Raw genomic sequence first — 24,694 nt, 5'->3', positions numbered from 1 at the left:
AAATCCTACTTTTGAAAAAGAAAGCCTAGTTTCACTTAGATTGTCTGAGCTCTGTACTTGTCTCTAAGAACTGTGCCAATACTTCATTTAATCACGTAACCCATGGCAATTCTCTGTGCCTGTTTTTAAAGCGTATATAGTCTTTAACAAAATGAAAACATTAATCACTCGGTTCTCAAGGCCTTTAAAGTATCTTTCCTCCATGCTGTGTACTTGAGAGTGTTTCTCTTTCTGAACCTCTAGAAAAGAGTCATGGTAACTCAAATGCATTGCCTGGGAGACAGGCACCTATTTATAGAGGAGAGGTCAGGCACAAAGAAATAAAACTTAAGTGTTCAGAGGTAATTGATTTGCTCTGGAATGACCTTTGAGGATGACAGCCTGGTCTTGGATGAGATCTTTGCAGATCCTGGCCTAATTGACTGTCCCAGAGCCACAAAACTCTGCACCAGAGCCAAGAGCTGGACTGACCTCTCCTGAATTCCAGGTTAATGCTTCAGGGGTGTGATTGTCTTGTCTTTGACTTGATTGGTCTTCCACATCATGTACATGAAATAAATCTAATGGATTTGCTGATTTTTGTCCTGGGTTGTCCTTATATTTTTCTTCCACAAGTAGCTTGCCTTAGGCTGAAAATTCCTAATGGGCCCATGCTTTCACATGAGTACTGATCAAGTAAGATACTGAAATTGTCTTGATTATGGCTCTTGCAGACACCCAGCAACTTCAACAGCAGTTACAAATGTGAAAGTCAGGCCACTCATCTGAATATCCACGTGCAGATTCAACAGAAAAACTTCAAATATCAAAGGCCATGCTGTTAACTTGCAAAATGTTAACATCACATCTCATTCTAGATAACATTAGCTAGAAAATATGCTCCTTGATGTTTTCTTCTCACAAAGTGATTTCATACCTTTTGGGTGAGCCTTAATCAAGATTTCTGTATTCAAATACTCACACGGGGAATGGGAGCTTCAGATCCAGGTTCTCATCAAAGCTCTGTGATTCAGGCCTCTTCTGTGCTGCTTGGGGCAAAAGCGAGTAGCTGCGGGTTGTGCAAGAGCACTGAAGGGTGCGGAAAGGCTCTGTCCGATTTCAAAGCGCTGCGGCTCGACAGCGTGCAGAATACTGCGGGGCTGAGGCATCACTACCATTATTCATTTTGGCTGAGGCAGTGTGCAAAAGCTCGGCGTCAGATAAGCAGCCCATTATTATATAGACTCTCCAGCAAAAGGCAAGTGACGTGCTTGCTGGTGCGAGGGTCTTTCAAACCCGCCGTAAACCCTGCACCAAAGGCTCGGAGATGCCACCTGGTATGACTGCAAGTGCTGCTAGCAACCCTGGATATGCAGTCTGCCGCTCCTGACTTGCATAAGCGTATGCTGCCTGCTGGGTTTATGCTGGAAGGGAGGACCTAATGCTTCCACTTACAACCCTCTTACAGAGACAGATGATTACTCTCAACCCACAATGAGCTACACCAGGAACTTAAGCTGAGGGGTGGTGAAATGCCCCCTGCTTGAAGCAGAAGCATTCTCACCCAGCAGAAACATTAAACTGCTGATTGGGGCTCCTAAGCAGGAAGCCTGCTGTCCTTAAAGAGAGACCACCACAGCTCTTTCAAAATGACACTGTCCTTGCTTGCGTGCCATTAGTGCAGAAGTGACTTCTTACACAGGGCTCCCAGGATGACACTGTGTAACACAATGAGGTTGCAACATAATGCGGGTATGAGTTTTATTGCCTTGCTGGAACTCATTACCAAGTTCCTGCCTCCAAGCAAAAGAATGACATGAAAATGGCCTTTGTGTGCCCCCATAACTAAAGATTCATTTTGGAACGAGCAATGGCCGGTACACAACCTTGAGGACGGGGCCCTGAAAAAAAGATGCAATGTACTGGCATCACCTTTTGCAAATAGACAGCAAGGGGAGATGTATTCACAGTCTGAAAGACAGGAAGCACATCTGTGAGCAGCTCACCTCAGGCAACCGCTGCTCTCCTGCCTCCAGCCGGCTCCTTTTCCCTTTATAGCACAGCAGCCACGTGCGACGCAACGCTCTAGCTGTAATGCTATAGCTGTGACAGTAGATGTACACTAGGAATAGTAACAACAGTATGGTCTGACGGCTTGCTGAGCAGCACTGATACCCTTACTGGTTGCTGTTGAGGTGAAGGGATTCAGCGTGTTATCAGAGATAGCCGACTCTTCTTAATTCACACCCGTTGCTGCTAGCAGGAAGAGCCAACGTGACTGAACTTGCCACAAAATGAAGTGATCTATAGGTTAGTAAGGCTCAGTAAAGACACCTTTTGCTCTGTGATAAAAATGTCATTACGTCTTGTAATTCCATTGTGTTGTATAACTTAATTTGACGGCGCCTTAGTTCTTTACGGCTCTAGAGCAATCACGGCTAATCCTTCAGATGCTATCTGCCAGCTAACACAGCACATCTGATGCTTCTTACAATGGATTAGGGCAAATAATAATTTTCGAGACTATGTTGTTACGACTAAGGATGTAGTTTGAGACATATAGCTTTGGGGAAGCCGACGTGAGAAGTTCCGACGCCTTCCTCAGCCCTGGTCTCTTGTTTCCACCTCTGCGGTGCAGCTTTTGCACCATCTCCTCAGTTATTTTGCTACCGCTATTATACAGCCAGAGCGTAAAATGGGAGCTCCTCAAAAAACAAGAAAGAATCACCCTAAAAATAAAATCACCAACATTGCAGTGAAAAAACCCTGTCTGTAGCGATGAGCACCTCAGGAATGCAGCCCATTCCTATTCCCAGATTTCAAGGTAAGTTGCAAAAGTCCTCCACTGAAACTCTGATTTGACTACATGTTCATGTGATGTGAAACGCTATTCCTTTCTGGATTAATCTGTCCAAAACATAGTAAAACAGTGCAGTAACCGTTGGCTATCGGGAAATATCTTTGAATCAGAGAAGGAATAAGGAGACGCCAATAAAGGAGGAACTTGCCACAGTGCAACGCAACTTGCCTCATTGTTCTGCCCAAACAGTAAAATGTAATTTTTAGTACATTCAAGAATGGAAGCAATTGTGCCACCTGGTTTACACTTCTTACTGTCAACAAATCATTTAAGTACATAAAGAATGTATATGAAAACCAAACTTCTTTGCTCTTATGCCTTCTGCTGCAGACACGTGCTTTTCATCTGGATCTTTTTTTGGTAAATGACTACCATAATGTTTGGCATTTCCTCTCGGTCTGGGTTGTGAAAAGAGTAGGACAGGCACTGGCTTACACGGAATTACAAGCAGCCCTTTCAGAATGCGCTATGGTGACTTTAAGGCATGACGCACAATTTTTAATTAGTAGCTTCTTAAAAAAGTATCACAAAACACCAATGAAAAAAGTACAATGATGAAAAGTCCTGCCGTGACACAAGGCTTTGGACAGGATCTTCATGTCTATCATGGCAGGAGTGTTTCTACCAGAGCAACAACAAAGATGTCAGCTTTTTCATTCTGAAGGTATATTTCAGTAGACGGTGCTTCAAAAGTCGATGATAAATCGAGCTCTATCTCAAAACTGGGCATAAAAGACTAAAAATTTCAATGAGACTGCACAAAGATACTCCAGAACTCATTTTTTTCCTTCCTCCCCCATTCTATACCTTGAAACTCAAGCCTTACTACTTAAAGATTATAACAACAACAGCTATGAGTTCAAGTGTGATCTGTAGCTATCCCCTTTCCCACACTTCTATAGCACACTTTGAAAACTCACGTGAAAGGTGAACGGAGTGACGTTCAAGTCAACAAGTGCACATCCTGCTCATTTTGCAACGTCAGCTGGAAGGAAATTGTTTACAAACTCCGGTTTAGTAACCATTCGCGGATCAAAACTACAGTTACATCTCCCTCGCTAAAGCACAAAACAAAACCGTATGAACTAATAGTTGCAGAGCGTTTTACAACTAAGCACCACTTGGACAGAATGAGGTAAAGCGCTTGAGCCCCTGTCACTGCTCCTGGTACACAGAACTGGAGAACTTTACTGTCTGCAATACTTTCCAAAGCGACTTTCACTTCACAGAGGAACACATTTCAAAATTCCAGAAACGGAGCCGAGAGGTGCGGTGCGGATACAGGACCTTTGCAGTTCCACATGTGTAACATAAAGCTTTCACCAAAGGTGGCTCCAAGTTAACACAATTGTACAAAAGGAGATACTTACTCAGGCTGGACGGTCAAATGCTTTGAATATGGCGCTTGGTAATTACTCTTTAAGGTACCATGGCCTGAAAATTGTTGACGTCCCAACCGTATTAGCTGGCACGGCCGCCTACGCTCATGAAGACTTCTGTCGCTCTTGAAACGCTCATCGCGCGCCACCTGCAACCAGTAGCGAATTTGCAGTTGACGCAAAAGTAACGATAAAGCTCACGTATAGCAGGAGGAGTGTGACAGCATCCACGTTCATGTGCTACGAGATCTTATAAGATTCAAGGTTGGACGTAGAGTTCAAACTCTGTGAAGTCTCCATCCTTAGACATATTCAAGACTCGACTCGACAAGGTCCGGAGAAACCTGCTCTAGCTGACCCTGCTTTGAATAGGTAGGATGCGTGCGTGTGCGCACGTATGCGTTTGTACGACCGCGGACTGGGCGTTCTCCAGAGGGCTCTTCCAACCTTATTCTCACATGTCTTTCTGTGAAACCGTGATTCTCCTTCTGGCTCAGGAAGAGGCAACGATGTCCGGTTAGATGATACCTGCAGTGCCATCGGAAATCAGTGTTTTCACCCCAGAGTGTTCATGCAATGATTTGTTGAGTAGGTTGCCTAAAATAGGGAGTGAGAAATCTCTGAAGTCAGACATGGGAGATTTGAATCCAAATAAACCTGAAAGATGGCCTAGGGGGATATAGTGAAGCAGGGATCTTTTTCCAAAACAAAATGAAGCCTACAGACAAGGGCTACATTTTTGAGACGGCAGACAGCAAACCTCAAAGTAACATGGTTTTGTTTGGCTTCGGAGAAAGGGAAAACGCTTTTAACCGTGGTGATAGATTTGATGCTAGTACCAGAAAAAGGTGAACTGGGGAAGTTCTCGCTCTCGGGGCTGTGTTACGAATCAGACAGCTTACAGTGTCGCTCCATTTATTTCCTACCAGCTCTGATGAATACCTCAGCTCTACGGTTTGCTCCATCAGACCTCCTGGGTAGTGGCAAAGTCAGAGTTGCTTTTGGACCATCTCAAAGATTCCTAGGGAGGACACGCTAAGCATGAAGAAGACAAAAATTGTCTCCAACTATCTCAAGTCCTTTAAAACTGTTAAATCCTTAGGGGATTTGGTTGAACAGAACTTGGCCGAATGCCTCAAGTAGAACAGAAAAACTAGAACGCGTGAGGACAATCTTTTCAGGAGAGATTCTTTTCAGCCTCACCAAAGCCAAAACTTAGATGCAAACATAAAATCTAACCGAGAAGAAGGGGTGCTATGTCTCTCGCATTTCTCATTTATTCTCTGACAGTCTATAAGGTACTCCTCTGGAGGACATCTTACTACCCAGGGAGTGTTTGTCCTCCAAAACTGCAGAAATCATGGAGATTTTGCAGAAGCAATGCAAATCTTTTCCGAAGAGTATGCGTGACTGACAGGATGAACCTTGCGAAAGACTGTCAGCCAGTGTGCGGTAACGCGTGCCGCTTCAGCAAGGAATAACGACTCTTAACAGTTCCCAAGCTCTACAGTGGTTATTATGCTTAAGAAGAATGGGGAAGGGATATTGTTTTGTGTGGGTGGTTAAACGTTTGGCTCAGTGACTACCCCCAGTGCGTGCCTTACGCTCGGAATGGATCCTTTCCTGGTTAACCGTACTGGGATTGGATACCTCAACAGGTGGGACTTAACAAACAGGTAGTGGCAGACCTTCGGGAAGAAAGTGCCAGGGAAAATCAAACTCTTTGCTGCAGGTGTATATCCTTGATCTACACAAAAGATTCAGACGTTGGGGCTTGGCATTGACCGCTAATGGTCTGTGTCAACACAGCTGTTTACGCTACATTCCTGTATTCTAATAACGTTACTGTTTACAAGAGTAAATTAGCTCGGGGATGGCAGTAAGAGAAACTGTGATATATAAGAGTAAGTTTCACATCTTTCTTTGAATCCTGATGACAAATACTTTTCCTACAATAAATAGCAGAAGATGCCTTTCATTCAAAGAGAATCCAAGCCCAGAAAGGCCAAACACTCAGTTTGGCAGTACAATGAAGAGAGGGTAGGGTGGGAAGGGCAGAGGGAGATTAGGTCTGTCGGGAATTCAGGGCACACCTTAGGAATTGCTAAAGGAACAAAACCACTTGCAATTCTAACCGTGACAGTTCGAGCTAGCTCAGATCTTGGTTGATGGCGGTTTGGTAAACGTCAGACCCACAGTCATACTGTACACAAATCAGTCATGCAGAGATAGGATCTACCTCGGATTAAGAAGACCAATCTGAGCAGGAAGTGTTCAGGTCAGATTACAAATGACTACTTTCAACTGTCAAGTCACTTTCTTTTGAAGAGTTAAAAAATAGCTTCATCGCTTTCCCCAGAGCACCAGGGCAAATTGCAAATGCGCTAAAACCTAGGATGTGAGGAGATATGATTCGGTGTACAGCTACCAAGATGGTTAGACGTAGATTTACACTGCTGAACAATGGTATTTTTAATTTCAAGTTCACAAAATCTGAGAAATTCTACACGCAAAGAGAGTCGCTTTCCAAAAGTGCTATAATACTGCAGGCAATCTATGCAGGCTTAAAAAATATGAATTCCGTCTTCGTACCACTGGGCCTTTAACCATCTATAGAGCTACTCATGAGCGCTTTGAAAAAAACGAGGTGCAAATTCACAAACTCTCCCTGTCACGCAAGTATTCTGGTTTGCTATTACGTATCTATGAGGAGTGGGAGAAGGCAAAACAGGCCGTACCTAAGGCATTTGTTTGACCTGCTGCTGACTTTTGATCAGTGTTACAAAATCCATTGGAGTTAAAGGAAGTTCTCCATAGCAGGAGTTGCCAAGAAGTCAGAATAATGTAAATTATTCCCTGGGTTTTTCAGTTTGATACAGGAACAAAAGTACAATATGAAATGAAGGAAAGAAGAGGGGAAAGCCAGTGACAAGAAAAACGAGTTTGGTTCCCCTCAAAACCGTTACTTTCCAGCGCAGAGTTACCAATCGGAAAAAGTATATGGCGAAGGTGCTGCCTTTGCTCTTTTTTCTTGAGGAGCGGGACTGGGTGGGAAGAAATAGGACCCGGGGTCTGGTCCCATCTCAGGTGACCTTCCTGACTTCTGCCCGGCACCTGAACAACTGCAGGAGGAAGCGGAATACCCAGTTGCGTTGCAACTGCAATGCAAATCCTTATTCGTACCTATTAATAAGGGAAACCAATCTCTTCCGCAGCAAATATTCAAAATCAGCATACCAGAGAGCAGAACAAACACAAACTGTTAATCTGCAAAAATCGATGCCAAGCAGTCAGCAGGGCAAATATTTAACCTTTAAATAAACCAGCAGAAATGAATTCCCGGGGAAGAGTTACCTGCTTGGAGTCAGCTAATGTTTCTGCAGTGTCCGACCAGCAGGACTGCACCAGGAGCAGATTCCCTAGGATGTGTTTGTTCCATTTGGGCCTCCGGTGTGGCACTTACTCAGGAGTGCTTTCCCTCAGCTCCAGTGTCAGGGGTCTTTGTTTAAGGAGCTAAAAACTCTGTCTTGGCTTCATGTGATGTAAACGTACGTACAGTCCGCTCGATGACGGTCGGTCCCGCGAGGAGCCGGCTTCCCACACCACGGGGACGGGCCCTCGTGGATAAAATGCAGACTGCAGTTCGCTTCCTCTCCAAATTCGTCTGTCTTCACCCTTTGTTCTCTCAGGCGCAGGCAAGAAGCATACATGTAAGCCCTCTATCTCCAGCTCAAACTGATTTTTCCTCCATACAGCTGAAACTTCGGAAATAAAAAAATGCCTTGATGATTTACACACGGGAATTTGAGGCCAACGTGCTCTCTTCTGTCTCCTCGTAGCTGCTGTGCTTCGCATCATCTCACTGCCTCTGAGTTCAGGACCGTGCTCTCTTCAGATTTAGATCCAATGCCAAAGCGTGATTCCATTGATTTTAATTTATTCCCGATTTACATGAGTAGGTGGATGATTAGAATTGCAATACTCACGTAACGCAGGGTTGTTAATTCTGCTTCGCTTTGCAATAGGCTTGAAAATACAATAGCTTTGGAAAAACTGGCATTATCTTACCCTTCTCCCTCAAGGCTACCTAGAAAATGGACTTCTAGTTTTGGCACAGCTGAGGGCATAAAATCTTGCAAAGGGGAGGCCACGGAGTAAGGGAGCCAGTGTGAGCAAGTGCTACTCCTAAGTATCTTCTCCAGTCCTTTCCTTATTCTCAGCTACTGTTTCTGCTCAGTCCTGGACATCTAGGCCTTGTCACGTTAAATAAAGTACTTGTTTGAATAACTCTTCGGTTCGTGTATTGTAATTGGTGTTCAGTTACTTACGATGATTAACGAAAAAAGGTATTTAATATGAAAGACAACACATGGTGATACCAGCTGAAATACTGGAAAGTCCCTGAGTAATCCTACTGCCATTTTTTTTTCTTAAACATGCAGCTAATGCAATTAAACCACAGTGGTCACTTTTTCTTTGAAAAAGTTGCTGCATGTTGAGTAGCATTAACATCCTGATCATGCTTCAGGCAGCATCCTGTCTGTTTTCTTTCTTTTCTTCTTCTTTTTTTTTTTTTTTTCCAATACTACTTCCCTTTCTGGAGATGACTTCATTTCCTATACAGTTAGTACATACACGGGAAAACCCCAGGAATATACAAAGGCAGATATTTTCCATTAAACCTGATCAGTAAATGGCTTTTAATTGTATTTTAAATAGGCCAAAGGGTACAGAAAGGAAGCACTGCAATTTTGGATTCCTTCAAACTGCTGAAAACTGTGAATAAAGTTCTGAGTCAACCACAAATGTTCTGCTTGGGGCTCAAGGATGTCGCTGAAGCAATGTTCAATGTCGCCGTTAAGGAAGTCCAGCTGCAAGGGTGGATGGAATATTAAATGCATGGCATTAGGATCCAGAACGGCTAGCGAGATGAACAAAGGGAAATTAAGCCGGCTAACAGAAAATTCAGAAGAGAGGGAAAGAAGGGATAGCAATGGTTTGAGATGCGTTGTAGAACTGCGTATTGCCGGAGCACTTGCTTGTGCTGCAGGCAGATCCACGTGCCAGGTCCACTCCAGACAGAACTGGAAGGCGCTTCTCCGGCCTCTAAACCAGAGATTTCATCAGCCGTGCAGGTGGAAACAACAATTCACCAGCACAGGCGTCGCACGTGTACTCCTCCGCAGCAAGACTCACGGGCCGCACGGGAAGTACAGGAATAGGGATCATCACCTCCTGCGCTGTGAAGAAGTAGCAGTGCACTACAGCAGAGCTCTGGCTCTCATCTCTGTGGCTCCCATCCTTGTGCAACTTTATGACTAATTCATACTCCTTCGTTAAAGCTCTCGCACAGTGACCTTTGTAACACCTGCCCAGTAGAGGACTGACTCAGAAAATAAGACTTTGCTCCATGCCCAGCACTTCTAGAAACAAATGAATGCGATTTCCATTCTTGGTAACGGTGGTAAATATCAAGCGCAGACAGCTTCAGGAAGAGGGGCAGAGACAACCACACGAATTGCAGTGAGCCTTTCCTGAGAATAAGGGCTCATCCAAGTGAGTTGGGCTGTCAGAACTGCACATTAACTAAACAAAAGAGAACAAATATTTCTGTAGAGGGCTAACTTGGACGCTGCGGAAGCTGATCAGGAAGATAGGTACTAAACATCTATCTCATGGTTGCATTTCTGTTTACTCCGTATCTTTAATATGAAAGTCATTCAGCGTGGCAGTTTGCAAACTTAAAATCTTGGGGTTTTTGTTGCTAGCTAATTAAGAAATAGCTAGGGGGGAAAGACATATACTTACGGTACTTGCAACTCTAATTAGGTTCTCTCTTTGGCCCTCTCAAGTCAGTCAAGTTGCCTCAGGTAAGGTTCACAGGAGAGACTGTCTCACTGCCAAAATATAGATGACACTAAAGACCCAGACTGCCAAAGACGCAAAGAAGTCGAGACATCTTCCCTTTGCAGATCTAAAGTACGCATAGATTTTGCATACGGCGTCACAGAAGTATGAGAAAATAAGAGGAAGAATTTGCCTGAAGGAAATCTAAAGCTCAAGCAGGACTATCCTTTCCTGCTGAACCTAAAATTCTTTTAAAAAAAACCCCAACAGTTGTCATCGCATTCACTTACTCAGCAGCTCAGCTATTTCTAAATGATCTTTACATGTTGGAATCTAAAATTCCAGGCACGAGGCAGGATTTCTAAAGATATCGGTGAGCAAACCTTGAGGGAGATGAGGACAGAGCACTGCAAGGGGTTCCCCAGGGGAAAGAAATCCCCCACTGCTCATGTGAGCATAAGGAAATGTAAAGTTCCAGGTCACACACCAGTCAGGGGAAGCTGGGGAGAGGCATACAAAAAATGATCTCAGAAACTCTCAATTTTTTCACTCGGGTACCTCCCTTGCCCTTTGCTATGCCATGGCATAATGCGGAAGCCTCGATTAGCGGAATTGGCAAATTTTATGCCCGCGGTAGCACCTACGGATTCATTCGAACTAATCTGGCACGTACCAGTTCGACATGTGATTTAGACAGGGACTTCTGTACCACACGTCGGCGTAAAACGTTGGAGCAGGACACTCTGCATTCCACTGTGTCATATATTGCCTATAAGCCCGGCCTTTCTCAGAAATCTTATCACCGGGTAGGTGTGAAGGCACTCATGCCGAGAAAATTGAAGCTTCTCAAAAACTATATTTATGACCCTGATGACAAAAAACCCAGTGTTTATTCAGCTGGAGGCTAACAGATACTGTTTACGATACTGATATTTAAGGCTTAGGAATTGTTCTCTTCGGTTAGAGAAGTACGCATTAGAAATTCAGCAGCTTTTAATTCACCTGCCTCACGTCTCCAAAACTAGGTCCTTGCAAATAAATTGAAACAGCAGCTCCTCTCTTTTCCCCAAATCAAAAGTGTTTACAAGAAAACTAGTGATCTTTTCATTTATGGCTCATCTTGTCTGACTTCTCTCTGTAACAACAAAAGGAATTTCTCTTTCTTGACTGTGGGTTTTTGGCAAGCCAAGTCTTCTGCTCACTACCTCTTAAATTACAAGTCAAAACACGGGCTCCAGAACTCTACTCAGTTGTTCCCACAGCTCCCTATCAAGATTTGTTATACTGTAATCATGACATCATATATGACAGAGGTGAGACACCTAAGCCTTTTCTTTATATTTGAGTAGTAACATACAAGAGCCACAAACATCTTATCTGTCTGGATCAAGAAAGCAGAAATAATGCTTCCTTAAAGCACAACAGGCAGTAGGTCTTACACAAAGATGACAAAGAATAACACCTTCATTGCATATACAGTACAGAAGCAATAACTTTGAATTCATGAAATTAAAGACAAAGAACAGTTTCCTAGGTTTATTCGGAAAGGAGGTCTACATTCCTCAGGCAACGCAATTTATACTGCCATTTTCTGCTTGTATGCAGGCCAGAAGACATTTCCATTGATACTCTAATTTCCATTTCTGTAAACAGTTGGCTGTGCATGGAAATAGCGTGTTAGGGGGAAATAAAAACTCCAGAGATGATTGGAATGAACAACGCAGTCCGTGCTGCTATCGGGCAACAGGACAACTTTTTGTAAAAAGAGATCACCTGGAGACGTGATAAACGTCTACAAAACTATGAAGGACATGCAAATAGGGGATAAGGATCAATATCTAGCTCTTGTTTTACCATAAAAGAATCAGGAGGCATCAAATGAAACCAGGCTCAGAGTGGGAGACTACTAGGGATAAGTCTCAAACACACTTGATCTTGTCTTACACATTCCTAGACATCTGCTGATGGCCATGACTGACGAGAGGATACTCACCAGGCAGACTTCTGCTTCGACATCGACGGGCCGTAATTAAGTGCTTATGTGCTCACTTTAGCTAACCCAGCTATGTTCACTGCAAGCTGAAAATTTACAGGAAAAACAGGTGCTTAATTCTATATCCACACATCTTAGGCTACTATTCACAACACGTCCCCTAAGACTAGTTATAAACTTAATTGTGTAAAACCACAGACACTCATACATACGGTAACGCTAAGTGGAATTCAGTCTGGCATGCACAAATCTCTGTGTCCTTCGTGATGAGTCATAGAACGATAAACCTCTATTCGTTCCTATCTGGTCCTGTGCTTTGCTCCTTTGACTGTCTCCATTACCTGGCAGAAGAACAATAATGGGATTCCTTAAGGTTTAACTTGTGTTTTAGCATTATTTTCTATTGCTAATAAAAATGGTAGTACATCTCTGACTTTACCTGAATAATCCTCCTTTACAATCCCATCTTCACTTTTCCTTTAATTTTATCATAACTGGAAGAAATCTTCTCTTTATGGGGTCAAATTTAAATTTGCAAAAGTGCCTCAAGTGATTTCAGATGCAGAATCCCACAGCAGCTTTTAGAATTTTCCTCTGCCCGAATTCAAAGCAGCAAACAGTTAAGAAGTTTTGGCTTCAGCAGAAGCAGTCATCCTCAGAAAAAAAAAATCCACCTGCTTAGGCAAAGCCATTCATCGTATTATCATAACATATTCCGTATGTTCTCAATAGTACGAGAAAGTCAGTCTGGATTCTGTTGCTTATTTCAGTGATGCTAGGTTTTAATGTATCAAAAAGTACTGTCAGTATTTCTGCATATATAGCATATAAAGAAAGATTTCTTAAAATGTAGTTGCAAGTAAGGACAAGGGGAGCTCGTTAAAATCCAGTTCTAGTACTTACCATTTCTAGAAAATATTAGCTCCTTCTTCTATCATGTTTTAGAATGAAAAAAACCCAAACAAACCCCAAACTAAAGCCCAGAAACACAGAGATGGAAAATCACAGATCAAATGCCTTCCACCAGAAGCGGAAAGTCACAAAGAGTAACGTAATAACAACATTGAAAGTACGAAGGCACAGAAGAAAATAATCACAAGAAATAGAGTATTACAAAAACCCCACAGATTCCATAAAGCCAAGTACAGGGCAATTTTGTATGTATTCTATTATTTTATATTTCTTTAATTAATAAAGTGGTTTGTGCTAATGAAAAGCAATTTCGTGGTCATCTAGGGAAAGGGGCTTACCCCACTCACCTGTGACTCATTTCACAGTAGCATCGTACGGGTTGGGAGTTTCCACTGGTGTGACCCACCCCTGATGCTGGGGTGCAGGGGGGAGGCCAAGGCAGTATATAAACACGGCAGGTCCCAGAGCACAGGCACTGAACATCCTCGGGGCTGCGGGAGCTCACCTCGCCACAGAACCAGACCCAGGCGATCCAAGGAAGAAACACTCTTGCGTCATGATGGGCAAGGCTGTGGCTGCCATCCTGACTCTTCTCCTGATCTCAGCGGTTGGGACACAAGGTAAAGAAACCCTTCCGAAAGCTTTCCTAATTGCTCGGGGGACTGCTGACAGGGAAGATACTACGCTGTCTTACAAGCTCAGCAAACAACTAATCTGATACCGTAAGCAAAATGAACGTGTTATGCTTCCTTCTAGGAACAGTGAAAGAGCCCACCTTTTTTTTCCTCCTTGTTTTACAGCTAAGGCCGTGCCACGCTCAGCGATTGAACTCCGGTGCCAGTGCGTAGGCACCCACTCCAAGTTCATCCATCCCAAGTTCATCCATAACGTGAACCTCATCCCCAGTGGACCTCACTGCAAGAACGTTGAAGTCATGTAAGTGCTTTTGCAAAATCCTCCCGATTACTTAACAAGAAGGAAACAGATTTTACATTCAGGATGATGTAAGTGTTCTCAGAATGATGTAACAAACCAGTAGGTGCGGCTACGCAGAATGTAGAACAGCAACGCTGCTCTTAGAAACAACATGCTATGTGTTGTAAGTTGCATGTTGGTTTTGCCAAAACACCCCATGCAATATTTAAACCTAAAGCTGCGGTCATCAGACAGCAACTAACTTTCTAAAACTCTGAATTCCACCAGCATATGAGAAGAGAATTAAACTCACGGCACCATGCTGAGGAAGCGATCAAAACGTGAATTTTAACAGATAGGTCAAAAATATGATCGCACTCATACTTAAGTCAATGCAAAAGCTACCATTAGCATAGAAATCATCTAATCCGGTCACAATTCCAGAACGCTTACTGTAACAAAATTCCTACGGACTAGGCAGTACAGTTTCTGAATCAAGATGGAAAGATTTAGCCCTTCAGTTAAACACCACCACAAATACAAAGCAAGCTGGGGGCGGAGCGAGGAAGCAATTTTGAAAAGAGCGAGAGTCCTGCAAACGATTTAATGCATTCAAACAAACAGATATGAGAAGATATGAAACCATTTAAAAAAACCAAACCTTTATGTTAGGCTACAGCCTCAACCGATACAGCTCAAAGTAAAGGAGAACGTCTAAGTGTACACCTAGGATGATGTTACGCGAGAAAAGGGAAATTGCCGTGGAATTCACTAAGTAGACCTTTTCCCTTCCTTTTTTCTCTGTTGCAGAGCTACGCTGACAGACGGCAGAGAAGTGTGCCTGGAGCCCACTGCTCCCTGGGTGAAGCTGATCATCAAGACAATTCTGGACAAGTGAGTGATTTGTTCTCAGTGAGCACGGCTTACCAAAAACCTGCATTTTAAATGAGCTAGCAAACATGTACAGCGTAAACTGTTCAAAAATTCTGACTCCTCAGGCAGTTACCACCGTGTGTGATTGCTTTGAGCTTCAATTAAAGTATTAGGTTCAATCTCTTCCTGTGCCGTGCACCCCACGTGAACGTTGGCTACGTCTCTCGTAAGGCATGAGCGTATTGAAAACCTGCAGCTCAGGTGCTCAGGAAATCCAGGCATTAACCGACTGCTTTCCTCTTGCTTGCAAAGGCAGAAAGCAACAATCGTTTTTTCAAAACTAACAACGGTATTTAGATGGGTTGGGGGAAAATCGGGCCCAAGAGGTGGCAAGTGAAGCATAAAACTGCGGAAGCCCACAGTTACTGAGTAGGTGTGGAATGGTCACCACGTCCCAGGGTCCCTTAGGCTCAGTAACAGCTTTTAAGGTGCGTGGACAGAGAAGCGCAGACCCTTGGTGGCGGATTTCATCTGATTCCAGCGAGGGATACCTGTCCCGTGGACAAGTTCTAACTGTCTCCTTTTCCATTTCCTTTCTTTCCAGGGCAAACGCCAAACCTGAGACAGTGTCGTAAGGCGAAGAAGAAAAAATTCCTAGCTCTTCCAGGAAAGCAACAATGGGAGAGACGCTCACCCAGCTTCTGGCAGCTCACCTCCTCCTGCCTCCTACATTCACGCTGCTAACAGCACCTAGAGAGTATGGATTCCCTGTTTTTGTAGTTAGTTGACAACGGTACTTTTAAGTCTTTTAAAGAGGTCTCGTTACATAGGAGAGAAACCACTGACACCAGAAAAAGCTGGCAGAAAAAATGGCTTGTGAAAGGAGATGGAGACGATTCTGGAGTCATTTTTGCTCAAGAGAGCCAGATCAGGGCAGTGCATTCTCAGCAGAGCTTTCACAAAATGACACCTTCCCTTTTTGCTAACAGCGCAGGAAAAGACCACTGACCCCTCTCCAGGAAAGCACGGACAGGTAGCATCAACTGTACCTAAGTCACTGACACTCAGAGCGGGCTCTGGGCCGGAAAAGGGGAGCTTGGCAAATTAGCAAGCCAAAATTCCGAGACGTCAGGTTTTGTGCTATCATTTTCAAGATCTTATTTATTGTGAATTAGTGTTTTGAAGGTATAAACATACATTTAAATCCCATCTTTTTTTAGAAGAAAGCACTTTATTTATTTATTTATTTATCTATTTATTTATTTATTTTTACTTTTGCATACGAATGTAGTTGGTCTTCAATATTTATTTATTTATGAAAAATATTTATGTTTATGTACTTAATAAATGCTTGTTGAAATGTTTTCACTTCAATATTGTGTGTGATTAATTTCCTTATTGAAATACAGAACTGAAAAGGAGGATGCGTTTTCTTACATGTTGTATCTTGCAGTGGGTTCTCAGAAGGGCAAGTGGTGGCTGAAGGGGGGGGGGGGGGTGGGCGGGTAATTACAACAGCAAATTTTTGCCTCTAGTGAGGGCAGATGGTTTCCAATAGGAGGAATTATAAAAATGATCTACTTCCTTCTTCTTTTGCTGCCAGACTCAGTGTTTTCAGAGGTCCGTGTGGTAAAATTCGCAGATAGAAAGTAATGAACAAATAATGGTTAGTCACAGACATTACAATGCTGTAGCAGTGGCCGTGCTTGGACAGCACGTCAGCTGAGAATCTGGCACTGAACAAGGTTTTTCATTAACTTAAATGAGCTGGGAAACCTGATAAAAATTAAGGAAGTCACTGAGCATGCTCCCTAATTCCAGCGAGGAGGGAGGACTACCTCACAAGAAATCCTAATAAATAGAGCTCCGATTGTATGGCCGTGCATCTGCCTGAGACACAGCGATTTACAGAGGAATGGCTGGAATACGAGCAGTAAATACTGGAGAAAATGGGAAAGTTGAGCAAATGTTTTGATTTTTTTTTTCCCTTGGGTCTTTTCCCATAAGAAGCCACTCCATATTCTGCACAAACAGTTCATGTTTGCTCATGGTGCGAGATAAAAAAGGGAGTTTCTGGTACTGTTTGAGCAAGCTCTTGTGCAAGATGACAACTATTCCAACCGCACTTTGCCCCCTATCCCCATCTCTGCCCCTGTCCCACAGCACGGCACTACACAGTCTGCAAACCTCGTCCCCAGAAGCTAAAGGAGACAAAGTTTCTCAAGAGGACAGGTCTTGTTCAGACTTGTCTTACAACACTAAGCCTTCCTGTTTTCCGACTGATTTTTACAAGCTGGCTTCTTTCAGAAATCTAATTTGGAGGTAAGCATGACAGAAATATCAGCCAAGAAGGGGGAGAGGTGAGGAAGAACCGCTTTACATGCACGCCCATGAAAGTATGTGAGTATCCTAAAGGACTGGCACCGGTTTCAGTGCTATACAGATACTTACAGTAAGCACGTAACCTTTGTTACCAGCAAAATCCCAGTCAAGTTACTGGGAGCTGAACCACAGCCAAGGAAGGGCTCTTCTCATAAATTCTTCTGTCTAAAACATCAGCAATGGCTGTGCTCCCAGGACCCCAGGCAGGGCATCTGCACAGCAGCTGAACCATATCCCATCTTTCTCCAAAGGTTACGATTCAGAGGCTGGCTAGGAACGATAAGCTGTCACATTTCTTTTCTGTGCGTGCTCACAAGATACCTTTCTTAGGAACGCAACAACCACCCTCACGCTTCCAAACCACGTTTCGGTGCTCTCAGAGGCTGCTAAGGGAAGCACTGCTGCTCTTCTGACTTGATGGTTACCTTGGTCTAACGTGGGCTGTTCTTCTGTGTTGTTTCTGCCAACACTGTCTCTCCAAAGCTGAACTCGGACTCCAGGAAATTACTAATTCTCCTGGCAAAATATTTTTACGTTGGGACACTTAATTAAACCAGTTATGAACTAGTGAACAATCTCAGCAAACATATCCAAAGTGTTGTCCTGCTCCCGAGTGAGCAAAAGCCAGACGCTGTGTATGTCCAGGATAAACTGCCATCTCCCCTACGTACATTTGGCAGGGTCCTTCTTCTCAAAACCCAAGCGCATTCTTAATTTTAGGGAGGTACTGAAATTCACATGGACAACATATTCTATCAGATCACAATTTGGTCCAGTTTCTCTCCCCGAGAACTCCTTTTTTTCACCTCACAAAAATAAGAATATCCAATATCCCAGTGACTAAACCATACACACTCCAGAAACGGATTCCTGAGGAATACTCGAGAGATTTCGCTCATGACACGTGTTCATCTTCTGGTTTAAACACCTGTGATTATTCTAGATGCATGAGGTTAGAAAGAAAAACAAATAACTTCCTAAGTGTTTCTTTTAATCAGGGGATATTACAACTCTTATTGTCAGATACTTTCTCTTTCCATATTCTGAGCAAATCAAATTTTCAGAAGAGCTTCAGTGACTAAGGTGACAATGCCTCAGTCATTTTAAGCTCATAATTTCCTGTTCAATGACTAGAGAAGCTTTTCAGTACAGAATTAAGCATCTAAATCCCTTTAGCAAAACTGAAAACGACAAAATCCTTTCAGAGAACAATACAAATCAGTTATGTCTTGCCTTCGTAAGACGCTGGCTAAATAACTTCATTAGGGTCATACCAAAATGCAGTCCATAAGATCGGGATGAAAAGTTCCCATAATGACGTTGGGTAAAAGTTTTGGCACAAGATATTTAAACTCAATGCAAAGAGGTGAACAGAAATTCTGCGTTCAGAGAGGGGGTTGAAAGTATCTTTATTTGCGGTTGGGGGATGCCTGGTAATGCTGTAGTGATTTCTGAGTGCGAGCTCAGCATTGTTGCTTAAAACTAGCATCTCATGGAGAAGTACATACGGAAAGTGATGGATAATAATCACAATTTAAACAAATGATTAAAAATAGACAGCAGCAGAAGTAAGTCAGGGAATTCTGAAGTGCCACCGAACGGACTGCGCAGAGAAAAAAAAGTATCGTTTGCATTTGCATCTGTTACGATGCTGTGGCTGTTTCTGGGCTTAAAATGTACTTCTGTCAGGAAATTAGTTTATTCCTATGCCGTAATATTTGCCTAACCCTAGACTTTAAGAAATGTTTAAATTAAGACAGAACCTTTTTTCTGAACCTGTCCATACGTCTCTTTTCCAAATGACAACTTTTTCCTATTTGTACTCTTATTCTTGGTAGGCAGGTTGATGATGTTGCTTCCTCAGAGCAAGAATTATGCGATTTGCAGAGAAGAATAAAGAATATCAGGAGATGATCACAGCAGAAACTCGTAAACAATACAGGGAGATAGCTGATAACGTTAACCTACTTTGTTCAAGTGATGCTATTTAGGTGTAGAATCTAGCCAGGCACAAATGCACAATGAAAACATCCACATATTCTCGCTTAGAGATACGAGTTTAACTTGAAATGCATCTGCATACCAACAGCTCGGAGACTGAAACTGCTGCTGTTGTGCAGATGCAGTTAATTTTATCTCAAAATCTTCAGCAATCAGAGCGTCTGAGTAACAAGATTAAGGCTGGCAGAAGGGAATACTCTGTGCTTCACAGGAGCAAATAATGAGATTGTTCATTTACCTAGACATAAGTTACTTTTGTTCCACAGGTAAGGCCCTGGTGAAGACAGAGGAAAAAGGCTTCCAATGCCACTGCGTAAGCACTGGTTCCGAGTTCATCCCTCCCACGGCTACTCAGAATGTGAGATGAAGCCAAAGAGGACCTCGCTGCAAAAATGTGGAAGTCTTACTTTCAGTAGGAGGAAGTTCAGCATTTCACACTCTAGTTACTTATTTACTTTGGGTGAATTATATGGCCCTTGCAAAGCCTCGTAGGCGCTAAGTATCAGTATTAGGCCTTCTATCCAAAGGAACGAGCTAATTTCCCGACAATGTTACAAGCCGCTTCCAGACCGTATTTTAAAAGTCTCTCTATGCTAATATCTTCGTTATGACCAACATAAGAGGAGAGAATTAGATCCCCATAGTACATTAAGGGCACGATTAATAATTTAGACAATGAAGAATCAAAGATACAACCTCAACCTCTCCGACACGAATTCAAACGATTTCCACGTCTGCACATGGAAATTGGTCTGCACGTGGCATGGTCTGCACGTGGCAAAGTTCGAAATGCCGCGAGTTATTCCCTGTGTCAGAATTGCATGTTGAGCATTTTCCTGTGCGGGGACTGTGGAACTTAAAATCCACGGGAGTACAAAGTGAAAGATATGGTAAGCTTCATTTAAAATCCATCAGGAACTATTCAGATGGATTGGATCAATGCCTTTATGTAATCAGAAGGGAGCTTTCAGGGGTTTATGCTTTCAGTACGGTTTCATAAGCAAGTAATGCTTGTACAATCATACCCTCTGTGCAGCTTTGCGTGCCGTCCAGTTCCACCTCACTAGTAATTGGTAATTTCGGGTTTGACTTAAAATAAAAAAATGTTTCCAAGATAATTAGGTTCCTGAAAGATCTGCTAAACTATGACCAGATAGAGAACAGAAACCAAATAAAAAATTAATCAGGCTCATTAAAAAGATTGCATCATAAGCACCTATATTGACATCGGTCATTAAAAAAAAAAAAGCCCCAAACTTAAATGCCTAAGTACAGAAAAAGTACAGCAAAATAATTTTCCCTAGTTTTCGCAGAAATGCTAGCTGGAAAATACCAAACAAGATTAACAAACAAAAGTTTGTACCGTGTCCTCCAGTCACTTAATTGTCAAATAGCTAAGATAGATTTCAAAACTTTACGAGACTGGGAGGGATCTGCCTAGCCATAACTTCTTTGTTTCTTTCTTGGCAGAGCTACGCCGAAAGGTGTCAGACAGACGTGTTTGGAACCCGCTGCTCCCTGGGTCCAGCTCACTGTAAGAGCTATTTTGGCCAGGTAAGTTGTTTTCTTTACTAGAACAGATTCAGTTGAAAGCTATTTCTAAAAGGCATCTTTTAATTTCTTGGCAAGAAAACGTTCACCCTGCTCAGGCATTACTAATTCCTTCCAACAGTTCTCTCTAAATCTGTATCTCTAAATGCCTGCGGATTAAAATCGTTTCCTAGCTTTGATACCTTCCCTGCGGGTCAAGCCACCCAAAAGGCCACAGGTCTGATGTACCAAAACATCCGCTGACAGCACAATGCGGGTGTGTGCTGGCCGCTTCCAAAAACCAAGCTCGGAAAGACTCGCTTCCTCTTTCTGGGTGCAGCTGGCATTTCTAAGCGTATTAGCTCTCACTGCTGTAACGGGCACCATCACGTCCCTATTTCGCACGGTTTGGACAGAGGCGTACGGAAGTCCTTTCTGTTGGGGTAGTACTTGTGTAAACACAGGAAATTGTCTTTGTCTTTGCACACGTGTCAATGGTTGAAACAGTAAAAGTAGGTCATTAACAACTTGTGAGCACCTACTGCTCTCCCTCTAGCTTGTATTAATTGTAATTGTTTCATTAATAAATTTCTGAATGCACTTTATACTTCCTCTAATTACAGGGCCAGAGACAATATTGAGTCACCAATCAAAGAAAAGTCAAGGAAAAATACACCTTGGGGTTCTTCTAGGATATGAAAGGAAAGGAAACGCTTGCTGATGAGAATGTCAAGGAACAGATCCCCCCTTCTGCTACATTACTACATTTGATTATTTTTTTTCCACGAGCCAGTTGCTGATTCTACGTATTTCCTTTGCTGTGTCTATCTCTGAAACTCTATCCATAATGGACCAAGGACTTAAAGCTTAATGAATGTGTTTTAGTGCTGTAAGGACAAGAACAAACAAGAGGAAATAAATTACCCTGAAATGGCCTCACTTAAAGCAGAAATGGACACAAACAAACATATAACAAGGAAGAGTCTGCGTAGCTTTGAAGGAAGTCTGTCACGCAGTTCCTACAGTTCTTTGAAGGTGACAACGAGCCTGTGGATGTGGAAGGCCCCGCAGGTGCACTCAAATTGTCTTTCTGAAACCCTTTCACAACCCTCACCAAACATTAGAAATACTGAGGCTAAGAAAGAAGCCTTTCACAACAGGTGAATACCTGGAAAGGCAGACAGAATTAAAAGGTCAGCCTGCTTTGGTAAAGGGACATCACCCATGGATCCCTACACCAGTTTGTGTAGGGTCCTAATTGGTTTGGCATATCCGCAAGTGGTCTGGGAAGGTCTTGTGCTACGAGCTGAAGTATTCTGATGATACTAAATGAAGAGCAGTAAAGACTAGGCTCAACTACAAAGAACTGATACCTCTGGGTGGCCATGAGAGAAGTGAATCACACCCATTTCTCCGTGAAAGAACCGCCTTGCAGGAAGTGGCAGGGTCCCTCCACCAGCCGCTCCTGACAGCCGTAGTAACGTGTTCCGCAAAGACCAAAGATTACTTTGAAAAGAAAATAATTTCTTTGGCGGCATATCTTTAAAATGATCTGAGACAGACACTCACTGGAATGGGGAATGGGGGGTGCTGATTAAAATGTGACTGACTGAAGGAAAGGAAGAGTGGTTCTAAGTGACTTTAGCTAAACAGTATTTGACTGGGACTGACCTCCACTGGATCCCCAAAGCAGAGCCGCTCTGGATTCAGATGCGAACTCGTAAGCTGACTAAATACACTGATTGTTCCTTCCCGCTCATGCTCCCCTCCCCGTTTTGGTAAACAATAAGAAGTGACCCATCCAGTGGCTTGAGATCCAATGGACTGGCAAGTGTATGTACAACAGCTTTTATGCAAAACAGATCTCATTTACAACACTAACCGGTATATTTTTATTCTAGATACCTTATATTAATACAGTCAGTGACTTTTCATATTGAATTGGATTAAATGAAACATTTCATTTAAGCCACAATGTTTTAACCGAAAGCTACAGTGCGGAATTGACTGTTTTCAAGCAGAGCTGAAGCATGTATAATAAATAAATATGCAGTCACATAAGTACACACTTACAGTATTATATTTGTAAATACATAAATTAAAAGGCAAATCAACCAAAAAGCTGCACGGCTATTTTGCGATTCCAAAGGGAGTCAGGAAAGTCCAACACTTACTGTGATCTGACATAATCATCTATATTCAGAGACCGAAGTCTAAAAAAAAAAAAAAAAATCACAAACTGGCCTAAGCTTTTCTCCTTCCTTTGCTATGACTTCCTCATACGGCAAGTCAAATCCCAGATGTTTAGGAGACATTCTGCTTTTTACGTATCGGCTCCCTACACTCTGCCTCACTGCAAACTTCCACAAGTGTTGGCACAACATCGTGCCCAGTTTCTGAGCCGCGGAAGCGATTATTTCCCAGCCCCTGTATTTGCCCCTTCCGCTCTCTGCAGCTCAGGTGGACTGGCAGGTGAATGCCAAGCCCTTTGTGGGGAAAAGGAGGTGGCTTCAGAGGACAGAGTGGGATTTTCTCCCTGGGAACAAGAGTAGGCTGGTAGAGAGGATGCACAGGAGACAGGATTTGACAGAGTTGGCCTTGTGCAGGCTGAACCCTCGTTCCAGCGAAAGCTTGGTCTCCTGAGCCTTTGGGGTCTTGTGTGCACAACTTCTCAAGTGGGAGGTCTGAATTTGTCTAAAACAAGGTGGATTCTTAATTTTCTTAGAGAAAGTAACTTTATCAGCCCAGAGGCTGGAGCATTGCTCTGGAACTGGGCCGACTCAAAACAGTAAGGGACTGAAGTCCAGCACTCCTCCATCCCTCACGATGGTCTCGGTCACCAGAGTACACATGAAGGCCCCTCACTGGGTCCCTTGGGCTTGAGTGTCCTTTGCTACACGCAAAGACTCTAAACGATCCCGAAAGATTCCCTTTTGACTTTTGTGTTCATTTGACAAGGCAATGAAGTCATCAAAAAGAAAAACCACTAGTTTCCATCCTGCAGCACGGACAACACGTCCTGTATCCTGACTTAAAACACAGGCAAGGGAGGCATTTACTTCCCTTTTTAGCAGTCTTTCAGCAATCGGACTATTGCATAACTGTTGTTTTGTTCGTTACAAGCGTGCTTTTAACAGACTTAAGCATGGAAGGTCTCTGCCTGCAGCGGTATCAGCTCACTCAGTGACGTTATCCATTTGCACAAGTCATTTCTGATGGCTGGCGGGAAAACACACGCTGCCAAGATCCGATAATGGATGTGGAGTTCCCACAGGCAGGGGCTGGGACGAGATCCTGGGCAAAGCATTGAAGGGATGTAGGGAGGACTTGGGCGAAGCACGGCACTCCCAGGAACGCAGGTTAGGAGCGCCTGGCCTTTGGGCTTGATCTCACGTCTCAACCTTTTTACGCCACTATCGTCTCTATTACACCCCCTCGACACCGTCCCGATGAAACTCTGTCACGCCAGAGAAAAAGCGGAGGTAGAGGAGATACTTTAGCTCTCTGAAAACATAGTGGATTTTTATTTCATTACAAACATCCTGCTCTTCTAGACAGATACTTACTCCTAGCTCAGGGGCAGGGTTAATCATGTAGGTGGAGTAGGCTCTTGGCTCCACTTTTGACCTGGGGATTTCTGCGGATCCGTTACTGCCACACTCAGGAAATAGCTGAGTCTAGCGATAAGGAGGACAAGCAGTCATTGGTTTTATTCGGGGATTCGAGGGGGAATTCTCTTTTTTTGCCTCAGACATTAATGACATTTGAGCGCACACCAAAAGATAATAGAGCTGCAAATAGTAAGTAAGAAAAGCAGGATCCCTAATCAAATTTTAATTACCCTGTGTGTGTGCATACATATGTAGAGACACAGAGAGAAAGAAAGTAAACACAAAAGAATCAGCAAAACCTCCTTCCAAGCAAACTGGCTAAAGCTCCAGCATCTACAATCTGACACCAGTGAAACCATCCTGTGAATGTAACATAACCTATACGAGGTAATACAACATAAACAATAAAACA

At 43.2% G+C, this 24,694-nt stretch overlaps 2 protein-coding genes and 1 pseudogene across 7 annotated transcripts in view; 2 read left to right on the top strand and 1 right to left on the bottom strand.

Annotated features, from left to right (window-relative positions):
• Nucleotides 1-13,859, bottom strand: part of RASSF6 (Ras association domain family member 6) — a 47,744-nt gene extending 33,885 nt beyond the window's left edge. For 3 of the 6 annotated variants that reach the window (XM_075750834.1, XM_075750821.1, XM_075750822.1), the window contains exons 1-2: nucleotides 13,318-13,455; nucleotides 12,059-12,144 (exon numbers count right to left, since the gene is read on the bottom strand). The gene's annotated coding sequence lies outside the window, so the exon portion shown is untranslated. Of the gene's footprint in view, nucleotides 1-7,572; nucleotides 7,596-12,058; nucleotides 12,145-13,317; nucleotides 13,456-13,745 lie in introns of those variants that run through there. The other 3 variants (XM_075750829.1, XM_075750831.1, XM_075750832.1) reach the window with 3 other exon arrangements.
• LOC104632443 (interleukin-8) lies at nucleotides 13,461-16,111 on the top strand. Its single transcript, XM_010298302.2, has 4 exons — nucleotides 13,461-13,590; nucleotides 13,771-13,906; nucleotides 14,696-14,779; nucleotides 15,363-16,111. The coding sequence occupies exons 1-4, from the start codon at nucleotides 13,527-13,529 to the stop codon at nucleotides 15,391-15,393; spliced, it is 315 nt and encodes a 104-aa protein (XP_010296604.2). The 5' UTR covers nucleotides 13,461-13,526; the 3' UTR covers nucleotides 15,394-16,111.
• Nucleotides 16,112-18,454: 2,343 nt separating this feature from the next.
• LOC142601503 (interleukin-8-like) lies at nucleotides 18,455-22,688 on the top strand (annotated as a pseudogene).
• Nucleotides 22,689-24,694: the final 2,006 nt, after the last annotated feature.

This window comes from Balearica regulorum, chromosome 4, assembly GCF_011004875.1.
Source record: "Balearica regulorum gibbericeps isolate bBalReg1 chromosome 4, bBalReg1.pri, whole genome shotgun sequence".
NCBI classification, from domain to species: Eukaryota; Metazoa; Chordata; class Aves; order Gruiformes; family Gruidae; genus Balearica; species Balearica regulorum.
The sequence above is the reverse complement of the archived record's forward strand: the minus strand, read 5'-3'. Positions and strand labels throughout refer to the sequence as shown.

Excerpts from the sequence above, each read along its gene's own strand:
- LOC104632443 (XM_010298302.2), top strand. The coding sequence starts at position 13,527 with ATGATGGGCAAGGCTGTGGCTGCCATCCTGACTCTTCTCCTGATCTCA. Across the intron at positions 13,907-14,695 it reads TGCAAGAACGTTGAAGTCAT|AGCTACGCTGACAGACGGCA; the intron begins GTAAGTGCTTTT and ends TCTCTGTTGCAG. Across the intron at positions 14,780-15,362 it reads ATCAAGACAATTCTGGACAA|GGCAAACGCCAAACCTGAGA; the intron begins GTGAGTGATTTG and ends CTTTCTTTCCAG.